This window comes from Drosophila kikkawai, chromosome 3L (assembly GCF_030179895.1).
Source record: "Drosophila kikkawai strain 14028-0561.14 chromosome 3L, DkikHiC1v2, whole genome shotgun sequence".
Taxonomy (NCBI): Eukaryota; Metazoa; Arthropoda; class Insecta; order Diptera; family Drosophilidae; genus Drosophila; species Drosophila kikkawai.
Window position 1 is genome coordinate 14,565,807 of NC_091730.1, and position 22,460 is coordinate 14,588,266.

The window sequence follows — 22,460 nt, forward strand, 5'->3', positions numbered from 1 at the left end:
TTGGACTTTGCCTACCCATCACCCTACACAAGACCAACCTGCGATCCACTTTCATCGCAGCCAATCCAGCTGCGACACACACGAACCGAAGCCATAATCTCGGCAAAGCCTAGCCAGAACTCGGAACCCCTCGGTAGAAATGGAAGCCTGCAGCGCTCAACAGTTGGTCGGACGGTTCGAGCTTCCTCACTCGCCGACCGGCTGCGATCACGACCGCTCGTTATTTGCTCGCGGAGATCGCAGTAGGCTGTTGGCAGTTCGGGCCGCGTTTCTGTGCCGCTCACATCGCAAAAGTGCTCGGCGTCGTGGGTAAAAATAAATATATAGATTTCGTAAATGAAAATAACGCGGCGCGAGTGCAGAAATAAACCGAAAACGTGTGCGTTAATCGAAGGCAGTGGTGATTAGGAAATGGCGGCCAGCGAAGCGCCACCCGCAGAGGCGACGGTGGAGGTGGAGTTGCCTTCACAGCCACCACCACCGCCGTCAAAGGATCCAGAGGATGTCACCCTGGACGCTATACTAAAGCATTTGGGTCAGTTTGGACGCTTCCAGCTGATCATCTTCTTGCTGATCTGCCTGCCTATGATGTTCCATGCCATGTTCTCGGTCACCTACGTCTTCACCGCCTCCACCGTGACGCATCGCTGCGACATTGAAGAGTGCGACACGCCGGATAGCAAATTCTACGAGCCGCACATCGAGTGGAGTATCCCCAAGAATGGCAATGACCCCTGCAATCGCTACACTAACCGAGATCTACCCCTGTGGAACGGGACGGACGATATTTGCCTGGCCGAGCATTACACGGCTGAAACGGAAGCCTGTCCCGGCAATAAATTCATATTCCGTGATAACGAAGTGACCATTTCGAATGACGTGAGTATCAAAGTGCCACCACATTGGGGGTGCTGCTATCAGGTAGCAGCAACAACGATCACCGCATGCCAGACTCTCTCGGAGCAGACATGGACTTTGATAATAAGTCAGCCGATTGCGGCACATGCTGCTGCCTGGACCAGTTGTGCATGGGGGAAAACAATCGAATAAATTGGTCATCAATCCATCGTTAGTTCAAATCTTATCTGCAGACTATCGAAAAAATATCAGACATTGATTAGAGGCCTGAATGCAGACCAGATAGGAGGTTGAGACTTAAAGTAAACAATAGAGTTAATCGGTCGGTTGGGGTTTTTTTTTAAGCCTTCCCAGATTAACTATTATTTCTATAATTTGAATTTCATAGTTTAAGTGTTTCGAATCAAAGGAATGTGAAAAACTTACACCAGCTTATACAGTTCATAAATATTTATGGGTACTTGGAATAACCAAGATAGCCAGATAGCTCACTGTGAGGTAATCGAAAGGGATCGAACCCTGGCACCCCCCCAGAACTGTAGACAAACACTCCACCACGGGTTCAATGACTAAATTGTACCTTTAATAATTTACTGATAACCGCAAAGTCGAGTAGTTTACAATCACAATCAGACGGGGCCCGAAATCGGGTTAACGCATTTCAGAGAGGATAGAATTGCACTGAGTGGCGACCTTAAAAGTCTTAAAACCATAAAGTTAAGCCAAGTGGGCCAGCTGAACCAACAAAAAGACTATTGTGAAGGTCCAAAGGTAAACATTACTCGTAATATTTAGTTAGCAATTGAGGGGATAATGGAGGAATTTTACCACTCGCAAGGTAAACAAATTTACTTTTCGCGGCCACATCCGAGATGATGGCCCAACCTTTGAGAATATGCTTATTGCGCCCTACGATTATAATGTCGGAAGCTGCTACCGCTGCCTCCTAAGTGGCCTGATGAGCTCGGGGAAAACATTCTTTATCAGACAATTGGACACATACTTGGGACGCGACTAACTGGCGGATAAGTGCCCCCCAGAAGCCAGACAAGCTGGCAGGGCAATTGCAACATAGACAAACGAATTGAGATTAAGATATTCCTGAACAAATGAGGTTACAATTTACGTTAATGGTTGAGGGAAAAAAATTTCCATCCAATCTTTTTATAGCTTGGCATTTTTTGCGATATTGAATGAGCGATTCATGAATAAGGGAGGCACTCATTGTTATTTATGGTCAAAGGGAAGAGAAAAGGAGAACAGCAAAATGAGATTTTTTATATTACGATTGTAAATAAAAGAAAGTATATATTTTGAAAAAATTATAAGGGATTCGGGTATAAGTCTAGAGTAAAAATAAATTAGTATAGATAGAAATATATTTCAATTACTATATATTTAAAATGATCAAAAATTGATTGATTAGTTTTTTGCTATCTTGTAGAGGGAAACTCTTAATACAAAAATATATTCATATATTCACTTAATTAAAATGTTTCCCTTGTAGTTTGACATTTACTGCGACGATGAGTGGAAGCTGTCAATGGTCGGAACCATAAACAATCTGGGACAATTCTTTGGCATTCCCATTGGCGGCTTTGTGGCAGATCGGTGAGTAAGGATACCTTTTCCCTACTGCATATAAGTCTTATCCAATTCCTGCTCCACTGTTAGTTATGGACGCAGCTTCTCCATTGCCCTGGGTGGTATTATGGGCGCCGTCCTGGGCATCGTGCGTTCCTATTCCCCCAGTTATGTGTGGTTCCTGATCTTTGAGTTTCTAGACAACATGACCAGCAGCACGTTGTACTCAACCTGCTTTGTGATCGGCATTGAGCTGGTGGGACCCAGGCGGCGGGTCCTGGCCTGCAGCGTTATCACGGTCTTTTATGCGGTGGGCGAGGTGGCTCTGGCCATGTTCGCCAAGGCCTTTCCCGACTGGCGCATCCTGCTGCGCATCACCTATATGCCCTCGCTAATCCTGCTCGCCTACTTTTGGATCCTGCCGGAGAGCGTGCGCTGGCTGCTTAGCCAGGGCAAGGAGGAGCGAGCCAAAGGCATCCTACGCCGGGCAGCCAAGGTCAACAAGCGAAAGCTCTCGGAGACCATGCTGGACAAGCTCGTCCTGGCCAACCGTGACAAGCTGCAGCAATCGGCGGAAAGCCGCTTCCCCATTCGCGAGGCCTTCAAGAACTTCAAGTGGCGCATTGCCAACTGTTCCTTCTGTTGGATTGTTCACGTCCTGGTCTACTACGGCTTAAGCCTGAATGTGGTCCTCCTGGACGGGGACAAGTACAACAATTTTGCATACATTGCCCTGGTGGAGATTCCCGGCTTCTTCATGCCGCTGCTGATCATGGACCGCTTCGGAAGACGCTACTCCCTCTGCGGCCTGATGCTGTTCAGCGGTCTCTGCTGCATAGGAACCATTTTCACTGGGGCGGATCAGCCGGTGCTGCAGCTGGTGCTGTTCCTCATCGGCAAGCTGACCATCACTGCCAGCTTCCAAGTGCTGTACTTCTTCGCCTCGGAGATCTATCCCACTAATCTGCGCAACAGCCTGCTTAGCTTCTGCTCGATGATGGGCAGGTTCGGCTCCATGCTGGCCCCCCAAACGCCTCTTCTGGTGGGTACTGAATGCGGAGGGATTTATTCAATAGTTAGTTATATTCTCTCTTTACTCGCAGGCCAAGTATTATGCCAGTGCTCCGGCTTTGATCTTCGCCGGCGCTGCCATTGTGAGCGGACTGCTCACCCTATTCTTCCCCGAGACCACCAATGTCGTCCTGCCGACGACTGTCCAGGAGGCGGATGCCATTGGCGTCAAAAAGAGACCTTCGCAGGCCAAGGATCTCGATCTAGTCGTTCCGGCGAGTCAACCGCAGTAATAGCAGCTATCATTACCGTAATCTTAGCCTAAGGCAGGGCAGCCTGCAAATACAAAGACATTTCTCCACAAATGTGTTATAAAGTCTAAGAGTAAGCCATACAATATATAAATATATATAATTAATAGCATTAACAAATAACTGAGTTTGATTTATTCACTGGCAATTGGTAATGGTCAACATTGGTACTTAAGTCTAAAAATTATGTTCAAATTAGTTTTATCAGTGTAGAAAATGTCAAAAGGTACGGCATAATATAATATTATAAAAAAAAGTATTAGCTTCCATTAATCAGTTGGCTTTGAAATATAAACAAGTTTACAATTAACAAAACAAAAGGTGATTTCATTAATCAATTCGCTCTGCGCCGAAATTAATTACTTAACTAGTGTACAAAAAAATATATATATAAAGTCGCTTTTGCTGGTGATAATATCCTAGAGGAATTTAAGAGAAATTTACATAATGAATATCAATAATTTTGATTTTTAAATTGTAAAAAAAAACTGCTTAATTTACATAATGAATATCAATAATTTTGATTTTTAAATTGTAGAAAAAAATTGTTCAATGACTTTGACTAAAGAACTGCACTATAGTCTTGGTTCCACTTGAGGACGAACCCCCAATGGTGACATTTAAAGCCTTGGACTTTTGCTTCTTTGCCTGGGCCGGCGAGGTCTTCTCCTTGCTGAGTGCCGCTGCCCGAGTGCGCAAGTCCTGCTGATTCAGTTCGCGCTGCAAGTTCCTGGCCACATGGTAATCAATGTGCTCCGGCATATCCACGCTTTTTATATATGCCTTGCACTCGGAGCACTGCTGCATAGGAACATCGCTGACCGGGGGCGGAGGTTCTTTAACGCTGAAGAACTTGGCTATGCTGTTGCCAGATGAAGCAGAACTGGTACTAGCTGCCTTCTTGGGTTTTTTCGGCGGCGTTGGCTTGGTTGCTTCCTTCTGGCGTGACTCCTTCTGCCTATCCTCCCGCTGCTCGCTCTTCAGCTGGCGGCTTAGCTCCTGGGCGAAATGATGATCTCGGTGAGTTTGCAGGGCCTTAATTTCATCAAAGATTTTGGCTCCACACTGATCGCACTCCACAGTGGGCAAAAGGTCATAGTGCATCTTGGGAACAGCGTACTCGGCGTAACTCTCCTTATACGAGTTGTCCACTTCGTTGAATTTACGCTTAGAGGTAGATGGCTGCAGTTCCTCTTCGGTAAGTGGGGGTTGTTCTGCGACAGAATTCGCTATAGAGAGGTTCTTCTCTGCCTTTGAATCCTCTGTTTCCGATTTCTGATTGGGCCTTGTTAAATCCGTATCCTCCACAGTATCGTCATCGAAATCCTTTTCATTGTTAGCCTCGATGGCGTCCAACTCCTCGGCCAGGTCCTGCATATCCGAAGAGTCCTCATCCGCTGCTTCAGGCTTTTGTTGCCGGTTTACCTTTTGTTGCTTCAAAAACTTGGAGAAAAAGCTCTCCTTGAGCTCGGGAGGCGTTGAGGTGATAGCTGTTTCCTCCGCTTCCCCTTCCGCTTGGGAGACCGCCTTCAGCTTCTGCTTGTACTCCTCAAAGAAGTTCTTTTTTGGAGCTTCTTTAGGAGTTGCCACCACAGGATTAGTGGCTTCCGGTTTCTTATCCTCTTTTTTGGATAGATAATTAGCAAAGAAGCTTTGCATCTTGGACTCCTCCGTCTGCTTGGGCTTTATTTCCACTGGAACTCTGGGCGGTGGTACTGGCTCCTCCCCACTCACCCTTCGTTTTTTGGCCGCCTGATTAGCAAACATCTCCTGTAACTTGTTCTGGGCACTAGAAACCGTCTCAAACTTGCCCACGCTGATTCCTAGGAACTTGATGGCGTTGTTCAGCGCCGCCTCGCTTCCGGCTCGCAGGAACGTCTTTGTATTGGCCTTAATTAGGTCCAGGGCATACTTCGCCAGCAAGTCCTGGTCGTAGTCCTTAAGGGCGGTGGAGCGGGAGCTAGCAACCTCCTCGCCGTCAATGTCCTGGACATACTGTACCACCATTTGCTTGGCCTTCCGATTGTTCTCAATGAAATCCTTCTCCAGTCGATCATTGATTTCAGAGGAGAGCTCCCCCAGCCAATGCTGGAGCGTTTTCAAGCCGGTGATGTTGTTCCGCCCCGGGAACTTCTTGCAGCAGCCAATGCTCTTGGAGTAGAAGCGCGGAGTAACTGCCTCCAGGTCGATGCCACGCGAGATGTTAAACAACCAGGAGCTGGAACCGGACCCACTGAGATTAGTGACTCCAATGGGAAGGCATAAAAAACTTACCCATTCTTCTCATCAAACTTGCGCTGCAGCTCCGCCTCGGTGAACTTGACAATTTGGCCCAGGAACTTGATGCCCATGGTCTCGCACACCACCTCACCGAACTTGCCGCCTAGCCCCTTGATCTTGCCCACAGGCAAGGCGTCAAACAGACCGGGGATCTCCGCCAGCGGAAGGACGGTCTGCTTGTTGGGCTTGTTCAGGCCGGCGGCCAGCTTGGCCAGGATCTTGTTGTGTGCTATGCCTGCCGAGCACTCGTATCCGGTCTCCTTCTTGACAGCTGCCCGCACCTCGCCGGCCACGGAGGCGCCGATGAGCAGACGAATGTCACTCTGGCGGACGGCTGGAAGGTCATTCTGGTCGTAGGACAGCGCGAAGCGTTCGTCATCGACGTAGGGATTAGCAAAGCGTTTGGTGATCTTGTTGACATAGTCGCCAATGCTGGTGTAGCCCACGGCAAAGGTGTTGATCAACTCCTGCGGCTTTAGTGCAAAGGCGCCCTGCAGGGAATCCACATGGTTAGAAGCTCCTCTTGCCTAACTTTAACTTGCTTACACTCTGCATTTGCTGCATGCGCAGGTTCACAGTCTCCGTGATGTCCAGGTACGCCTCGTCAACCGAGGCGCGCTCCAGTAGCGTGGTGAAGCGCTGCAGCACATTGGCCACCTCCTTGCCGGCGTCGCGGTACTTGCTAGTGTCCGCCTTCTCCCGGATATTGGGCACCTGGCAGAGCACGATGTCCGGGCAGAGGTCCTTAGCCTCGTCGCCCCGCATGTGGCGGGTAACTCCCTTGGCCCGCGCCGCATAGTTCACAGCGATGATGCCGCCCCCGCGCCAAGGATTGTACTGGACCACGGCCAGGGGCCGGTTGCGGTACTCGGGCTGCTGCTTCTCCTCCACCTGGCAGAAGAAGCAGTCCATGTCCACCAGTAGGACCACGCGATCGTATTTGCTTTGCATGCTAACATGGCTGCGTGCGGCGGCCATGGTTTCATTTCATAAATTTGCGCGGATTTCACAATAGGTCTGGAAAAGGATCGATTTCGAAGCGGTTTTAAAAGAATCGATATATCGATAAGCATTTTGTAATAAAAAGTAGCCAAGTTGGCAACTCTCTGAGAAAGTGGCTTTCGATACATCGATACCTTGAAAAAAGATACGATGAAACCAGGGAATCGATAGTATCAATGTGGCAATCGAATTTATGCCAGCTCCATTTTCCGTGGGTTTCCTTCACTTTTCGAATAATATAAACAAACAAATGAATGTTAAAATGTTCGCTACACCATAATTTACAGCGTGGTATACGCTAATCAAAAAGTAGTGTACATATCCGGGAAAACGGCGACGAAGCGGTAAAAGCGGATTCAAAATGTGCGTGCTTAAAAATAAACTAAATAAATAAGCAGTGTCCTGTTTTATTTTCTTGTGTGAAAACTATTTAAAAGCTTAAAGCAAAGTATGTGGATTACCCAAGTGAAGAGATAAGCTGGCGAAAATTCCTGGCAAGCGGTTAGGATATTGATTTTCTGCCAGAAGCCGCTGCCAAAATGCAATTTACATACACACAGGGCTGGCCCACTCATCCTCATCCCTTATCCTGGATTTTCCTGCGCCCCCCAAGTTCATTTGGGTTAATGCACGGATTATTATCGCCGGATTTATTGATCTGGTCAAGCGGTAGCCAGAAATAAATATTCCCTATCGTGCCGCGCTCTATTTCCGGCATTTCTGCGCTCCCCTTCCACATTTTCCGCCCGTTTCCGCGATTCCACCTCATCTACCTTTGCGCATTTTCCGCCTCTGTGCCGGCTGTTTTGATTGATGCGCCCAGTGTGTGTGTCCAACGGCTTAATTAGCCAAACGCACGGATTAGGAGTCCGACTCGGTAGCGGGCTCCACCCCGGTCAAGTGGCTCTTAAATCCCCTGGTGATAGGGTGGGGCGCCAGGGAGGACCCACAGGAAAGGGCGTGTTTGTGTGTATTGTTGTGACCTAATTTCCCGTCTGTTTACTTTATGACTGACTGCTTTCTGGTGGGGAGGGGGAGGGAGATGAGTTCGCCGCAGGAATGCCAGCGGAAACGAAAGGTGCAGCACTGACCTATTGTAATATTCCATGCCATATCAAGGTAGTGGTTAAGTGCGGTTGAGTTACTAGACCCACTCTGATAATGATTGCCCTACAGGGCCGGGATCGGGTTACATTACTTTGAAGGTGGTTTCTTCTGTTGTTCCATTTAAATATTTAATTGGGGTAATTTGGAGTATTGATATAAGCATTAAGGCTTTCTCGGAGTTCTTTAAGGTAAAACCTTCAACGTAAGGTTGGTTTTGTTCTTTAAATATAAGTAAGATCTTCTATGGTATCTTAGATAATTTATAGATTTTTCACATTTAACAAGTTTTTAGGCTAAAGAGAGATTTATTCGGACTTGTTTGTTAAACTATTTATATTTTTTATAACATTTTTTTAGATTTTTATACCCATTTAGGGTATTATAATTATGGTCAGAAGCTTGCAGAGCAGTGAAGGAGTCATTTCCGACCCCATTAATCATATATATTTTTGATCAGCATCAACCGGCGAGTCTTTCTAGACATTTCGCAGAGAAAAAAAAAATTTCACTTTTTTTTTTTTCAAATTTTGATAAGGGGTTACATCATTAAAATTCTTTAAAATGGACCAAAATTCTAATTTCCTAAAATTTAAAATTTAGTAAGCAGATTTGTTAATCGAGAAAAAACTAGCACAGAAAAGCTTTCCGAATTAAATTTGATGATTTTTTGGCTTAGTTATGATCAAATTTTTATTCAATACCATGAGCCTATGGAAAACTGGAAGGGTATAAAAATGTCGGCCTCCCGAGGCTAGATTTCTTGTTTTTAATTACCTTCAAATAGTTAGTAATGCCTCAAGTCGTAAGAGCACTTTCAAAAGTACTTAATAAAAATATATTTCATATTGAATGTAAATCTAGCTTTTTTTCAATTCATTATACTTATAAAAATACCTATTAATTAGAAATTCCATTTTAATATCCCTGTTGCATCCATAATAATTCCATAAACTGCCTCCCAGTTTGTCCGCATCTCTGTGACTTGCATGCGAAAGATAATTATTTTCAATTTTACAACTCTAATCAAAATTAATTGCCGTACTCTTCGCTCAGTCAGTCTGTGTCTCTAGCGCAACCTACCCCTTGGCCACGCCACTCTATGGTCACGGCCCTTATCCGGAACCCAGCATAAACGCACAATTATGCTAATGGTTTACATGCCCAAGCCACAACAACCACTTGACTGAGCCCTCGCCAAGCGCTGCGTCAACCCACTCACCAACCAAGAGCTCTCACTCACTCTGCCTCGCTCTGTGTCCACTCCCAGAGAATTCTCTTCTCTGGCGACTGATTCACCGTGAGACCATCAGTCTACGTGCGTCCGGCGATGAAGTCACTTTGCTCATCAGTCCAGCAGGGCGTTGTATTTGCATTTGCGGAGAGCAAACTGAAATCTAAAAGGATCCCCGATACTCTTTTACAGCTACAGCAGCCATGGTGAAGATTCTGCAGGCCTACAACTTTGCCCGCCAGCAGACGTACGCCCTGAACGGCGACATCCTGGCGGCCAGTCTGATCGGCAACAACCGGATAGCCATCAGCAGTGCAGAGCAGTTCATCGAGATCTACGACATAGCCGGCAAGCAGGATGATGGCGGTCAGCAGGAGGAGGTTCAACCCAGTGAGGCAGCTGCCGGAGAGCCTGCCACGGCTGCAGGAGATGAAAGAACGCCGAACAGGAACACGCTGGCCACGGTCGGGGAGGTAGTTCAGTTGATCTACTGCGAGGCGGGCAAGTACCTGCTCACCCTGGAGAAGGAGCAGGCGGGCAGTCCTGTCCACTCCTCGTCCACCATCAGTTGCACCTCGAGCAGCAACAGCAACACCGTGTGCTCCGAGGATGACACCAAGATGTTTGTGCGGATCTACGCCAACTTCTGGAAGTTTTCCGATAGCCGGCTCAACGATCTGCCCATCACCATCCGTATAGCCTCGATGACCACGCCCAAGACGCCGCTGGTGGAGAGCATTGATGTGATCGAGCTGCCGCTTCGCAGTCCGCCGGAGCTGGTGCAGTGCTGTCAGACCTCGGGCAATATTATCGTGAGCAGCCGCGACAGGATCTACCTGTACGAGTACACGCAGTGTGTCCACGAAAACACCCAGCCCCGGTTCGCCTTCATCGATTTCCTGCCCTTCAAGTTCTTTGTGCAGCTAAACTTTGTCCCCGTGCGTCTGTGTCTGGCGGAGAACGTGATTGCCTGCCTTAGTCATCGCTACTGCGTGGCCTTCAAGGTGGTAGATGCCCTGGCCAGTAGAGCAAGTGCTGGGCAGGATGTGAGCTGCTTGGATAATGATTACGCTGGCGGGGATGAACCCCTCTCGGAGTCCCTGAGTCTAGGCAGCAAGGCCAGTGCCAGTGGAGGAGGCGGTGGTGTGGTTAGCTCCAGTCACAGCCAGCAGAGCTGCGAGAGTGACTCCCTGCAGTCGACGAGCAGTGGCAAACCTCCGCTAGCCATCAATGGAGCCCTGCCTGGACGATCGCCACTGGATTTCAACGTGGCCAAGCTGGTAAACAATGCCTATGGAAGGGAATTCGAACCGGAGCTGCGCTCCCAGTGGGATGAGACCGAGAACGGCGGCGGCAGAGGTCAGGAGGATAACCAGGAGATCACCATTAGCCCCCAGCGAGCTGGTGATATTAAAATCAAGCTGGTCAACGAAGCCAAGGCCATGAATGTCCGAGGCATTGCCGGCGGCAGTCATCTGGAGGATGCCTCGGTGCAGTACGATGTGCGGAAGCTGCTTCAGATCTGTATGAAGACCTCAGAGGCCCAGCCGCGTGTGCTGGATATCCTGCGCTGCATGGACCTCAGGGCCATCTACCAGAGGAGCAGTCAGGGCACTGATCACGAGGACGACGAGTACGACATGGGCAACCAGCAGGTGCCCAGTGCAGTGACCACCTTTAAGCACGTGAATCGCCGCACGCTCAAGTCCTCGCAGCACCAGCGGTGCGTGGGACACGCTCTACTGGTGGCCAGCAGCGTTGATGGCTATCTGTACCAGTTCTCCGCCCAGGGAAAGTGGTACAGCGAGAATGAGAAGCCGGTGGCCAGCTATAGCTTCACGGCTCCCGTGATTCAGGTGCACATCAACGACTATGTGGTGTACGCGGTGACTTCCGAGTCGGTGGAGACGCACACCTCACGCATCGGCCACAAGCTCTTTCACAATCGCTTCGAGTATCCCTCGATCGGGGGCTTGTTTCCCGAGGAATCCGCCCCGGATGTGAGCTCACCCATTGCCGTGGTCGGTCTGGCTGCCTTTATGCATGTCCAGTTTGTGTGCGTTAATCGGGAGCAGCTGGTGCTCATCACCAACGCTGCTTTGGAACTGCATAAGCGGCGTAGTATGGGCGAGGTGCCTGGCAGCCAAGTGGTGACTGTTAAGCGGAACATTGCGGCCCGCCTGCTGGCCGAGGCCAAGGCCAAGCACAGCAGCTTGCTGAGGAGCAGCAGTGCAGCCCAATCTGCAACGGTTCCCAATGAGTGGACGCTGTATAACTTGGAAGTGCCCCGCGTGGAGTGCGTTATTGAAGATCTCGAGGGCATTGCGGAGTCGTATCGCAGTGCAAGTAGCTCAAACTTTTACGATCTCATGGAGGAGGCGCATGTGATGCTGCGCCTGAGTCTGACGCTGCAGGGCGAGCGTTTGGGGGCGGAAAGGGAGCAGCAGCTACGCCAGATGTTTGTGGCCAACTGCAGGAAGCTGGCGGACTTTTCAATAAGGTAAGATAATCCTTCTAATTTGAAGTTTACATTTATTTAAAATTTGTATGCAGATCTTGCAAGCAGGAGGTGTACCTCCAAGCCACTGGTTTCTACAAAATGTGTCAGCTACAGTTGGTGGACATCTTTAATCACTATGTGGAGCAGTTTCTGGACAGCGGAGAGAGTGTGTTGGACACCGCTCAGCTGGCGGGTTTGATTTACACGGTGAAGCTGTTCCTGCTTGGCCTGGGAACGGACCGCCTGCGGTCTGCCTTTCTCAACCAGACAGTGCGTCCTTGCTTCACGCCCGCTCGGGTGATCCAGCAAGGCTACAAGCAGGTGCCGCTCTCTCTGGAGTTTCTGAACATGTTTATTAAGCATGCTCCTGCGGATATACCACAGATCATGCTGGGCTCGCCCGTGGTGGCGGACACCATGAGCGGGGAGCTGATCAACTATTTGAAGTACTTGAACAAGCTGTAAGTTTTTGGATTTATTAGGTTTGCTTTTGGTTAATAAGTATCCTACCCTTTCAGTTCCCCCGATGAGACGCTCCTGCTTGCTGTGACTGCCTGCCGCATGTCCAACTACCTGCTGGCCCAGGAAATCATAGCCAAGTCCAGCAGACGCAGTCTGGCCACTGCCCTGATCCGGCACAAGAATGTTCTCTTCGACGACAGCACTGTGATTTATCAGCGACGCCAGCAGCAGCAGCAGCAGCCGGCTGACTCCCCGCAGGCTTCCAGCTTGCGTGGCAGAAAGTCCAGGCGGGGGAAGAATAAGCCCGCTACTTTGGGCACACCCACTGCCAGTGCCATCGTATCCTTTTCGGACTTTTGCGAGACCATTCTGCTGGCCATCGAGCAGCCCGCCTTGATCGAGGCCATCAGCGATGCCTTCATCCACGCCCTGTGCATCGAGCACAGCCTGACGCTGGAGGTGCTGCTGCAGCTGTTCCTCAACTACATTGCTTCGCACATTGGCCAGAAGGGTTACCAGACCTCGCAAAAGGTGTTTGTGAACATCCTGCAGGTGTATTACTACGATCTCTACGACGTGAGCTCCGCGCTGCAGCCGCACGAGATACGCTCGCAGACGCCGCCGCAGCTGGATGATGACTATGATGAGGAGTGTAGCAGTTCGAGGGCGCCTTCGCTGCACAGCGAGGCGGATGCCCAGTCGCTGTCCAGCTCCTGTGCCAGTTCGGCTCATGAGGATCGTTCGGCTAGCTTGTCGGTCAGCGGCAGGCAGCAGCGCATTGTCTATGATCAGCTGCAGGAGCAGCAGTCTTCGTCGCCTTTCCAGAAGCGCAACTCGAATGCCTCGCTCTCCCAGCCTCAGGCCGAGGATGATTTGGCAGCCACCAATCTCAAGGGTCTTAAGATTCTCTTTCGCATGTACATGGGTCGGCTGAAGGCCCTCAGTGATCTCATTACCGACCTCCAGTCGGCGGATGTGGAGCAGCAGTCCAGCCGTGAGGAGTTTATGAACCTGCGCATGGAGTGCATCTCCTACATGGTGGGCATGGCTCCCAACTACACCGCCAAGCCGAACATAAAAAATCCCAATGATCCGCTGGCAGGCAAGCTAATATACGTACCCTTCATGCCTGATTACAAGTTGCCGGAGGGGGAGGAGTATGAGCGCCACATCAAGGGTTACATACGACCCATACCCTGTCTGCTGGAGCGACCGCAGTACCTGAATCGGCTGCCGCCCTTCGAGCGCAGCGACTTTAGCTATCCGAACAAGGATGAGGGGGAGTTCGAGGTGCGCTTCCTCAGCTGGAGCAACGAGCTGCTAACGCTTACGTTGAAGATCCAGAGTCTGCTGGCCTCTGCCAAAGTGGATCGCGAGATTATCTCCGAGTTCCTGGCCTTCATACAGAAGACGCCGCACTTGATAGGCATTGACAGTTTCCTGGTGATTGTTCTGCCCAAGAATTTGGCCATCAACTATCTGCTTAGCTTCTGTCCTGCCTACTTGTGGCAGTATGGGAAGGTGAGTCATCTCTGGGGAGAGGAAGTTCCTTCCTAAGCTATTCTTTCTTTCAGTCCTGCGGTTTTACCCCCAAGCACTGGGAGAGTCTTTTGCGGAAGATACTCAGCAAGCAGGAGGCTTTGCCCAATTGGAAGGCTCATATTACAGGTTTGTAAAGGAAAAATGCACTTTTCATAAACAACTTTCAGTTATAATGTCAACTTTCAGAGATTCTCAACAATCTGGTGGCCGAGCTGAGCTTCGAGGAGCTGCTGCAGTGCTTCCCCAGCGAGGTGATTCAGAATCGAAACACTGCCCAGTATTTCGCCAAGGAATTCGCCGAGACCTGCGTCCTCTACGAGCATGAGGAGCTCGTCTTCAAGACGCCCGATCGGAAGGAGGGTGAACGAGAGCACATGCCCATGGACAACATAGACGAGGATAATGTCTTTGAGCTGACATTGCGCAAGGCGGTGGCCAAGCAGCGAAGCATAGCCCTGAGATCCATGATCGAGTCGACGGGCACGCAGTTGTTTGATGCCACCAGTAATCCCATGTACAACCTGTAGGCATTCCACTTTGAACTAGTTCAAAACTAAATTATCACTTGGCGAATCGATAAGATTGATTGGATATTAATCAAAAAGTAATCCACGTAGCAGGCACTGTATTGTATTGTATTTACGATATGTATTTTGTAGCTTTAGGATACACCACACCCCCAACATTATTTATTGACATTTTAGTTTGACACAAACGCAACATTCGGTTACTGGGTGGGATGATTTATGTAGAAACCCCCTTCTGGGCTTTAGGTTGTAACAAAAACAAACTCGCTCGAAGCCCTTCTAGGCGGTATTGGCCATATTAAACCAGTTGGGAGATCGGGGAGAGATCTCCACTCGCTATCCAAGTTTATTTTAAACTTAGCTTTACTACCCCTCAAGTATTTATTCATCAGTTTACTCTTCTCTATACTCACCCACACACTCTTCTTACACGACTAGGCATCAAGATAAAGTGATATTTTTAATTCTTGCATTGAATCTGAACAATAAAAGCATAAATACATTACAAAGGCCATTGAGTTTGAGTCCGAATCCGCGATAAGGCGGCAAAAGTCGCGCTTACTTAATCCCACAATTAAATGCTGGCCACTGGCTCTGAATGGGGCGGGTGGGCGTGCCAAGGTAATTGAACGTGCGAACACAAAAAGCAGCGTGAATAACTCAGTCAATTAAGAGCGTCAACTAAGACTACTCAGTCTCTAAGCGTCGCTCGGCAGTAGCAGCAGCAGCGCCAGCAGCATGTCCAAACTGCAGCGCACCCTGGACGTAGTTCCCGAGAAGTCAGAGACCGAGCCCGAGGCCGTAAGCCTGCCTTCGTTCACAGAGGGCTGCCAGCTGGACGCCATCATTGTGCAAATTGGACAGTTTGGTCGCTTCCAGATCACCAATTATTTGCTGCTCTGCCTGCCCATCATCTGCAATGCCTTTTATTCAATTTCCTACGTGTTCACCGCCAGCGAAGTGGCTTACAGGTAGGTCAGTTACTAAGGTTAATCTCCTCGAAGTCTATATAAAAAATCCCTAACAGATGCAACATCACCCAGTGCGACACTCTAGGGAGCAGCTACGAGGAACCCTTCCTCAACTTCACTACCCCACAACGCCACGGGGGTTGGGCTCATTGCGAACACTATGCCTTCCGACCTGATATGGGGGCTGTTCTGGGTCTGTATCTGGGGGCAGATCCCTGCCACAATAGCAGCTTCGATAAGGGTCAACGGGTCAGCTGCGAGTCGGGCTATATACTTAGAAAAGACGAAAAAACCATAGCCAGCGAGGTGGGTTCTTCAGTTGAATTCAGGTGATATTTTGGTTATAAAAATCTCTTCTTTATCCCTAAAGTTTGGAATCTTTTGCGGCGAAAAGTGGAAGCTGTCTATGGTGGGTACTGTGAACAATATCGGACAGTTTGTGGGCATTCCCTTGGGCGGTTACCTGGCCGATAGGTAAGTTTTAATAAGATATTTACTTGCTGCTTAGCTTCTCCCAATCATAAATCAAACAAACAAAATTGCAACTCACTTAATTTATAAAGCTTATTATCTGTCTAGTTTTCCCATAAACTTGGCAAACCATAACCTTCCACATTGAAATGAAAAAATATCTTTGTAAATATTTAGTGGCATTTTAAAGTAGTTGGAGCTAAGATCAGGTAATTCGGAATGCAGAACACGCATATCCATGGAATTCGCGACCTCACCAAAATGGTGTCCCATATGAAGTTCAAATTTAATTAAAACTAGTAGATTTCTGCAAACACGTTCGAGTTGAAAAAAAGCAGGAAAGCCTAACTTTGGGAAGCCAAAGTCTGTATACCCTTGCAGTTTGCAATTTGATCATTTCCAATCAAATAAATTAATAACCCCAAATACTTAATTCAATTTCAAATCCATCTTATTTCATATTAAAGTGTTATTTTAATTTATAGTCACTTTAAAAATGTATTTCTTCACAGATATGGTCGCAAATCAATACTGGTTGTGTCGGGCGTCCTGAGCTCCTTCGCCGGACTGGCCCGCTCCCATGCTCCCGAGTACTACAGCTTTCTCAGTCTAGAATTCCTTGACATGGCCGTAGGCAGCACGCTCTTCCCCACCGCCTTCCTGCTGGCCGTGGAGCTGGTGGGCCCCAAGCACCGAGTGGTGGCCGCCACTATGATAAGTTTGACTTACGGTCTGGCGGAGGCATCCATGGGCTACCTGGCCGACTACCTGCGTGACTGGCGGGTGTTTCTCAGAGTGCTCTATGCACCGGCTTTGCTGCACTTGCTCTTCATATGCCTGCTGCCAGAGAGCGTGCGCTGGCAGCTTACCCAATCCAATGAGTTGGAAGCGAAGGCCACGCTGCGAAAGGTGGCCCAGGTGAATCGTAAGGAGCTGCCGGAGCGGCAGCTGAGTGAGCTGATCCGGTGCAATCGCAAGCTCGTAGACGGAGAACAGGCCCCCGGAGGTCATTACACAGCTGGGCAGATCAGTCGGGCGCTTGGAGGTCGGATTGCTCTGTGCTGCTTTGTGTGGTTCACCCACACCCTCGTCGCCCTGGGATTGAGTATTCACTCGGGCGAGTTGAACGGCAGCAAATTTGAGAACTTTAGCATGACGGGATTCATGCAGGTGCCAGGCGTCCTGCTGGGCACCGCCCTGATGCACTGGGTTGGACGCCGATGGGCGCTCACCTCCTGTCAATTCACCTGCGCCACCCTGATTCTGGCAGTGGCGGCCACGAATGAAGGTGAACATAAAAGTGTATAGGAGAAATTCTCACTGAAGACATTCTTATTCTAAACAGATTATCCCCTGATCTCCTCAATACTGTTCTTTCTGGCCAAGATGATCTCCACGGGCAGCTTCATGATCGTGTACTTTTTCACCTCCGAGATCTTTCCCACAAACTGCAGGAACAGCCTGCTCTCCTTCTGCTCCTGCATGGGTCGCTTTGGCTCCATGCTGGCCCCCCAAACAATTCTCCTGGTGAGTAACTACTCCGATCTAACCGAACTTTAAAACATTAAGACCCTTTTTTAGATTGCATACTATGAGTATGCTCCGCACTTGCTTTTCGCCCTGTTTGGATTCACCTGCTCGGGCCTTTCACTCTTCTTCCCGGAGACCACCAACAAGGTGCTGCCCACCACTCTGGAAGAGGCACGAGGTCTGGACAGGAGCATGCCCGGGGCTAAAGCGAAAAGTGAAGAGAAAAGTACTGCGTAATCTAAATTAATCTAGAGTATCGGAAATCAGAAAAATCGGAGCTTGTGACTTTCGATGACCAGCAAAATATGATAACAAGTACAAGTATTAGCAATAAATAGTTTTTGAATTTAAGAAGTCGCCGGGCGATTTTTTTTACATGGTAAGTATATGTATATGATGAGCAATAAAAATAAATACTTTTGAAATTGAAGATATAGGGAATTATATAACACGATGGGTAATGAACTGCCCCAATTTTACATTACTCGAATATGTAAATATGGTATTTATTTTAATAATATTTCATAATATTTTTATCCTCAATTTGTTGGTAATTATTTTAAAATAAATTCAAAGAGATTTTAACCCTGCTCTATCCCAGCTACATACAAAATTGATCAGACTATAGCCATTGGTATAGAATTGTTCCAACAACATATACATATATTCCTCAGATAATGCCAAATAGCAAATTGATTACGTTTGAAGTGGCCTGGCAAACAAATGTGTGTTTAGTCTGGGTTATTTCTCTAATTCCGTTTGTCAACGGGACTTATCACCTGTGTGACTAGCATTTAAACGAGATATTAGCGATTTATGACCAACGACGCTCAGTGGGGCCCAGAGCCATATATCCGTCGGGCAATTTCAATTACAGCTCCCATCGGAAGTTATCATTGATTTATCAGTTTGCCCGGCAACAGAGCCGAGCCGAGTCGAGCCAAACCAAACCGAGCCGAAGCAATACGATCCATTTAATAAGAGTTTCCCCCCCTTTAATTATCTTAGAGTCCGTGTAAAGTAAATCAAGTGTGAAGCCACACAGAGATGGCAGGCGCCAAAGTCAATGGCATCGGTTAAATAGCGTAAGATAAGCCGAAGGTCGGCGGGACCAAGGAGCACTTGTTGACCCAGTCGAGCAATCAGCTAACAGGCGGGAACAGCTGTCGAACCAGACGACACCCAGTCTCGCCGTCTGAAAGATAAACAAAACCATACTGAGCTGCGAAACCCGTTCCCATATCGATTGATATAGTCCATTCAGAATTTAACGCGCTCGAATTAGGATTGTTAACACAACGAGTTATCGTCGCCTGGGAAGTACAAATAGTTTTGGATGGGATTAGGGCCTGATAAGACCTCGTCGATAAGCAGCGTCGAGGAAAAGACACCATAGCACGGAGTATGGAAGAGCAGATAGATTATAAATAGCTTGGAGAGACGCGAGAGTCGGGGAGCCGCCGAATCACAATAGACCACTCTCCGCACCGCACGAAACTCGGTTGCTCGAGCTTCTTGATTCCGTCAGTCAATGAGTGGCACTGCTCCCAGCTAGACGCTCCGGAGCGTCTATACATAAGACCAATTGCCGCCGTATCGGAAGCGGTATTGTGAAATTTCGGAGGCGCTGCGAATGAGTTATAAAACAACGAGCGGTAAAGTGCAGTCTACCACGTGCTCCGTCGTATAGTCAACAATGACCCGTCAAAAGGAGGGAGATGGGGGCTCGCCAAGAAATCCCAGAACCAACGGACATGCGGATACGGAGGCGGCTAAGGAGACACAGACGGCGGCAGGTGATGACGACAACTCTCTGGACGCGATTCTGGTGAGGATCGGACAGTTTGGTCGCTATCAGATCATTAACTATGTGCTGCTGTGCGTGCCCATGCTTTTCAATGCCTTCTTCTCCATCTCCTACGTCTTCACCGCGAGCACCGTGGTTCAGAGGTGAGTTATTTCCCCGTGAAATTTGTTAGCTCATCAAGATCTGATCTGATTTATATCAGGTGCAATGTGTCGCAGTGCGACAGTCCCAGCAGTCTTTACGAGGAGGACTGGTTAAACTTCACTGTGCCGTACAAGAACTCTGCCTGGGATTCCTGCAATCGCTATGTGGCAAACGACACGGCCATTGCCAGCTTTCTTCCATATACAGATCCCTCCGGAGAGTTCTGCGCCAAGGAGTACTTCACCAATCAGACAGAGACCTGCGGGCACGACTTCAAGTTCAGGGACGAGGAGAAGACCATATCAACAGAGGTGAGTGGTTGGCAATGTGGAATATAGCAATTAAAAGATTAGAGGGAAGGGGGTTATCTGTAAAGGTTTTATTTTTGTCTTCAAATTAAAACTATTTTTGGCATTAAATTGTTTTATTCTCTGCCTTTTGCATAGGTATTTGAGTTTTCTATTATTAGAGATCATTAAATTATAAATATATCCATAAACGATTGATTGAGGTCTTCACAAAAATAATTGTGGACTACCAACTGGGAAGATGAATATGTTTAAGGTGTTTCAGCTGTTTAAATGATTTATAAAGACAACACAAATATTTTTAAAATTATTTACAACAAAATGTGCACGTTCTATCTACGTGTAAATATTTGCGATCAAAATGTATTGTCTATGCTCGACCGGTTTAGGAAAAACCAATTACGTTTTAAAAACCTGAATTACCTTATCTCATACTCCTCATTCTGCTTTCTACACTTCAGATAGTCTTTACAAAGCAGGTTTATCTCTATTTATTTTGGGTATATGTTCTTAGGATTTAAAATACATTGAAATTACATTCGCTTTTTGAGAATATATATACCTCTATACCTCAATGTACTAATCCCCAACTATTTAAATGTATATTACTATTTCTACTTTACATTGCTACGCTAGTCCCAAAAAACATTTTATTTTTAAACAATTTTGATTACTTATTAACTAAGTTTATATATCTATTATCTTACAGTTCGGAATTTACTGCAAAGACGATTGGAAGCTGTCGATGGTGGGAACTATAAACAATGTGGGCCAGTTTGTGGGCATTCCCCTAGGCGGTTTCTTTGCAGATCGGTGAGTAACCCGGACCATAATTATGTTGTTCCTCTCTCTAATATCTCATTCTCCCTCTAGATACGGCCGTCGTACCATGCTGGCCGTGGCTGGCACTTTGAGCGCCTTCATGGGCATCATTCGGTCGCTGTCGCCCAACTATTCCATGTTCATGGTGTTTGAGTTCCTAGATATGGCCGTAGGCAGCACCCTCTTTCCCACTGCCTTCCTGCTGGCCATCGAGTTGGTGGGTCCTAAGAGACGGGTGGCGGCGGCCACAATCATCACGATTTTCTATGCGGTGGGCGAGGCCTTCCTCGGCTTCCTGGCCTCGCAGGTACAGGACTGGCGCTGGCTGCTCCGCGTTCTCTACACCCCAGCGGTGCTGCAGATACTCTTCCTATGGATTCTGCCAGAGAGTGTTCGCTGGCTGCTCAGCCAGGGATCCGAGGAGAAGGCAGCCGATGTGTTGCGTCGAGCGGCCCGCATTAACAAGCGGTCGTTGCCGGAGGAGCAGGTGGAGGAGCTGCTGGCCAGCAACCGTCAGAAGCTTGGCCAGACCAACGAGAGTCAGTACCCAATCATGCGGGCCGTGCGCTTCTTTGCCCTAAGGATAGCCAACTGCTGTCTTTGTTGGTTCACGCACACGCTGATTGCCCTGGGACTGAGCCTCAACTCAGTGAATTTGGGGGGCAACAAATACACCAACTTTATGCTGAACGGCTTCATCCAGATCCCCGGGCTGCTGCTGCCCCTGGTTATCATGGATAGGATTGGAAGGCGTTACTCGCTTTGCGCCTCCATGCTGCTCTGTGCCATTTGCATGGGGGCCTCCGCGGGAGTGGGAGAAGGTAGGACCAGGTGACTCTGCTAGAGAAAAAGTAGCTAATGCAAGATGTCTCTCTTTCTTCCAGATAACTATGCGGGTTCTCTAACCCTGTTCCTAATTGGCAAGCTGGCCATCACTTGCAGCTTCCAGATCCTGTACTTCTTCACCTCCGAGATCTTTCCCACGAACGTGAGGAACAGCCTGCTGTCGCTGTGCTCCATGGTGGGTCGCATAGGGTCCATGCTGGCCCCACAAACGCCTTTGCTGGTGAGTTTATCCCCTTAAATTTCCGGATACCAACTTAAAATGATTTTTAATTTCCAGGCCAAGTACTACATATACGCCCCGCAGATCCTGTTCGCCACCTTTGCCCTGATCAGCGGCTTTCTGACCCTCGGCTTTCCGGAGACGGCAGACAAGGTGCTGCCCACTACCATGGAGGAGGCACGCGACCTGAATCTGGCCAGGGGGCGGAATCAGGAGGAGCAGCAGAGACAGCCGGCAGAAGGAGGGGCGACCCACAAGGTCTCGCAATGATCATCTCTGGGGACTTCCAAAGAGGCTTGTGTTTTAATTTTAAGTGAGAGCCAATGCATTTGTTGATTTTTTAACGTGTTTAATTTAAGCTAAGATTCGTCCGAACTGAAAGATTTTAGAGCACAAACTTTTCTGCGTGATATTTATATGCCGATTGAGCTTTTTCTGTTAGTGTAAATGTCAGGAACAGCCATGCCATTATTTATTGTTCGCCTAAGCATGTATCTAGTTAATCCACTTTGTCTATTAATGGCAGCTGCTAAGAATACAGTGTGTTGTCCTGAAATAATTTTAACATTTGTCTTTAGTTACGAATTTTTGGTTTTATTTTGTATATAAAAGATTGTCTATAAAGTGTGTGTACTTGTGTTTCATTGACTCCCTTCCAGAGTTTTTATTTTACTTCTTGAATTTAATTTTTATAGCCTTCTAGGGAATTTTACTTATGGTCAGAAGGCTGCAACGCAGAGAAAAATAAATTTCTGATCTTTGATCAGCATTAACAGCCAAGTCAGTCAAGTTAAGTTTCGAATTGAATTCTATTCCTTTTGAGTTAGTTATGACACTTTAATGCTATAAATGCTATAAAATGATGCATGACTATTTAAATTTTAGTACCCTTTTGTAGGTATTATATTTTCAGGAAATTTTTTTTT

General features: G+C 47.9%; 5 protein-coding genes across 6 annotated transcripts; 4 read left to right on the forward strand and 1 right to left on the reverse strand.

Moving 5' to 3' along the window:
- Window positions 1–185: 185 nt before the first annotated feature.
- SLC22A (SLC22A family member) lies at window positions 186–3,869 on the forward strand. Its single transcript, XM_017167617.3, has 4 exons — window positions 186–879; window positions 2,366–2,469; window positions 2,533–3,484; window positions 3,546–3,869. Exons 1-4 carry the CDS (start codon window positions 412–414, stop codon window positions 3,744–3,746), a joined length of 1,725 nt encoding a protein of 574 aa, XP_017023106.1. The 5' UTR covers window positions 186–411; the 3' UTR covers window positions 3,747–3,869.
- On the reverse strand, window positions 3,868–7,124 carry PolH (DNA polymerase eta). Its single transcript, XM_017167616.3, has 3 exons — window positions 6,591–7,124; window positions 6,039–6,535; window positions 3,868–5,982 (listed from the first exon to the last, which is right to left on the reverse strand). Exons 1-3 carry the CDS (start codon window positions 7,020–7,022, stop codon window positions 4,314–4,316), a joined length of 2,598 nt encoding a protein of 865 aa, XP_017023105.1. The 5' UTR covers window positions 7,023–7,124; the 3' UTR covers window positions 3,868–4,313.
- A 104-nt stretch (window positions 7,125–7,228) lies between these two features.
- On the forward strand, window positions 7,229–14,935 carry LOC108075243 (uncharacterized). Of its 2 annotated transcripts, XM_017167599.2 has the most exons (6): window positions 7,229–7,409; window positions 9,577–11,884; window positions 11,938–12,345; window positions 12,403–13,867; window positions 13,921–14,014; window positions 14,075–14,935. In XM_017167599.2, the coding sequence occupies exons 2-6, from the start codon at window positions 9,588–9,590 to the stop codon at window positions 14,413–14,415; spliced, it is 4,605 nt and encodes a 1,534-aa protein (XP_017023088.1). In that variant the 5' UTR covers window positions 7,229–7,409; window positions 9,577–9,587; the 3' UTR covers window positions 14,416–14,935. The 2 variants fall into 2 exon arrangements, with proteins under 2 accessions (XP_017023088.1, XP_070142252.1); XM_070286151.1 differs by lacking the exon at window positions 7,229–7,409 and having other exon boundaries at window positions 9,141–11,884.
- Window positions 14,936–15,124: 189 nt separating this feature from the next.
- Window positions 15,125–17,742, forward strand: LOC108075115 (solute carrier family 22 member 3-like). Its single transcript, XM_017167398.3, has 6 exons — window positions 15,125–15,386; window positions 15,443–15,692; window positions 15,757–15,860; window positions 16,370–17,145; window positions 17,203–17,384; window positions 17,439–17,742. The coding sequence occupies exons 1-6, from the start codon at window positions 15,154–15,156 to the stop codon at window positions 17,622–17,624; spliced, it is 1,731 nt and encodes a 576-aa protein (XP_017022887.1). The 5' UTR covers window positions 15,125–15,153; the 3' UTR covers window positions 17,625–17,742.
- Window positions 17,743–18,446: 704 nt separating this feature from the next.
- On the forward strand, window positions 18,447–22,163 carry LOC108075318 (organic cation transporter protein). Its single transcript, XM_017167724.3, has 6 exons — window positions 18,447–19,337; window positions 19,397–19,649; window positions 20,356–20,459; window positions 20,520–21,289; window positions 21,353–21,534; window positions 21,592–22,163. Exons 1-6 carry the CDS (start codon window positions 19,084–19,086, stop codon window positions 21,802–21,804), a joined length of 1,776 nt encoding a protein of 591 aa, XP_017023213.1. The 5' UTR covers window positions 18,447–19,083; the 3' UTR covers window positions 21,805–22,163.
- The last annotated feature ends 297 nt before the right edge of the window (window positions 22,164–22,460 follow it).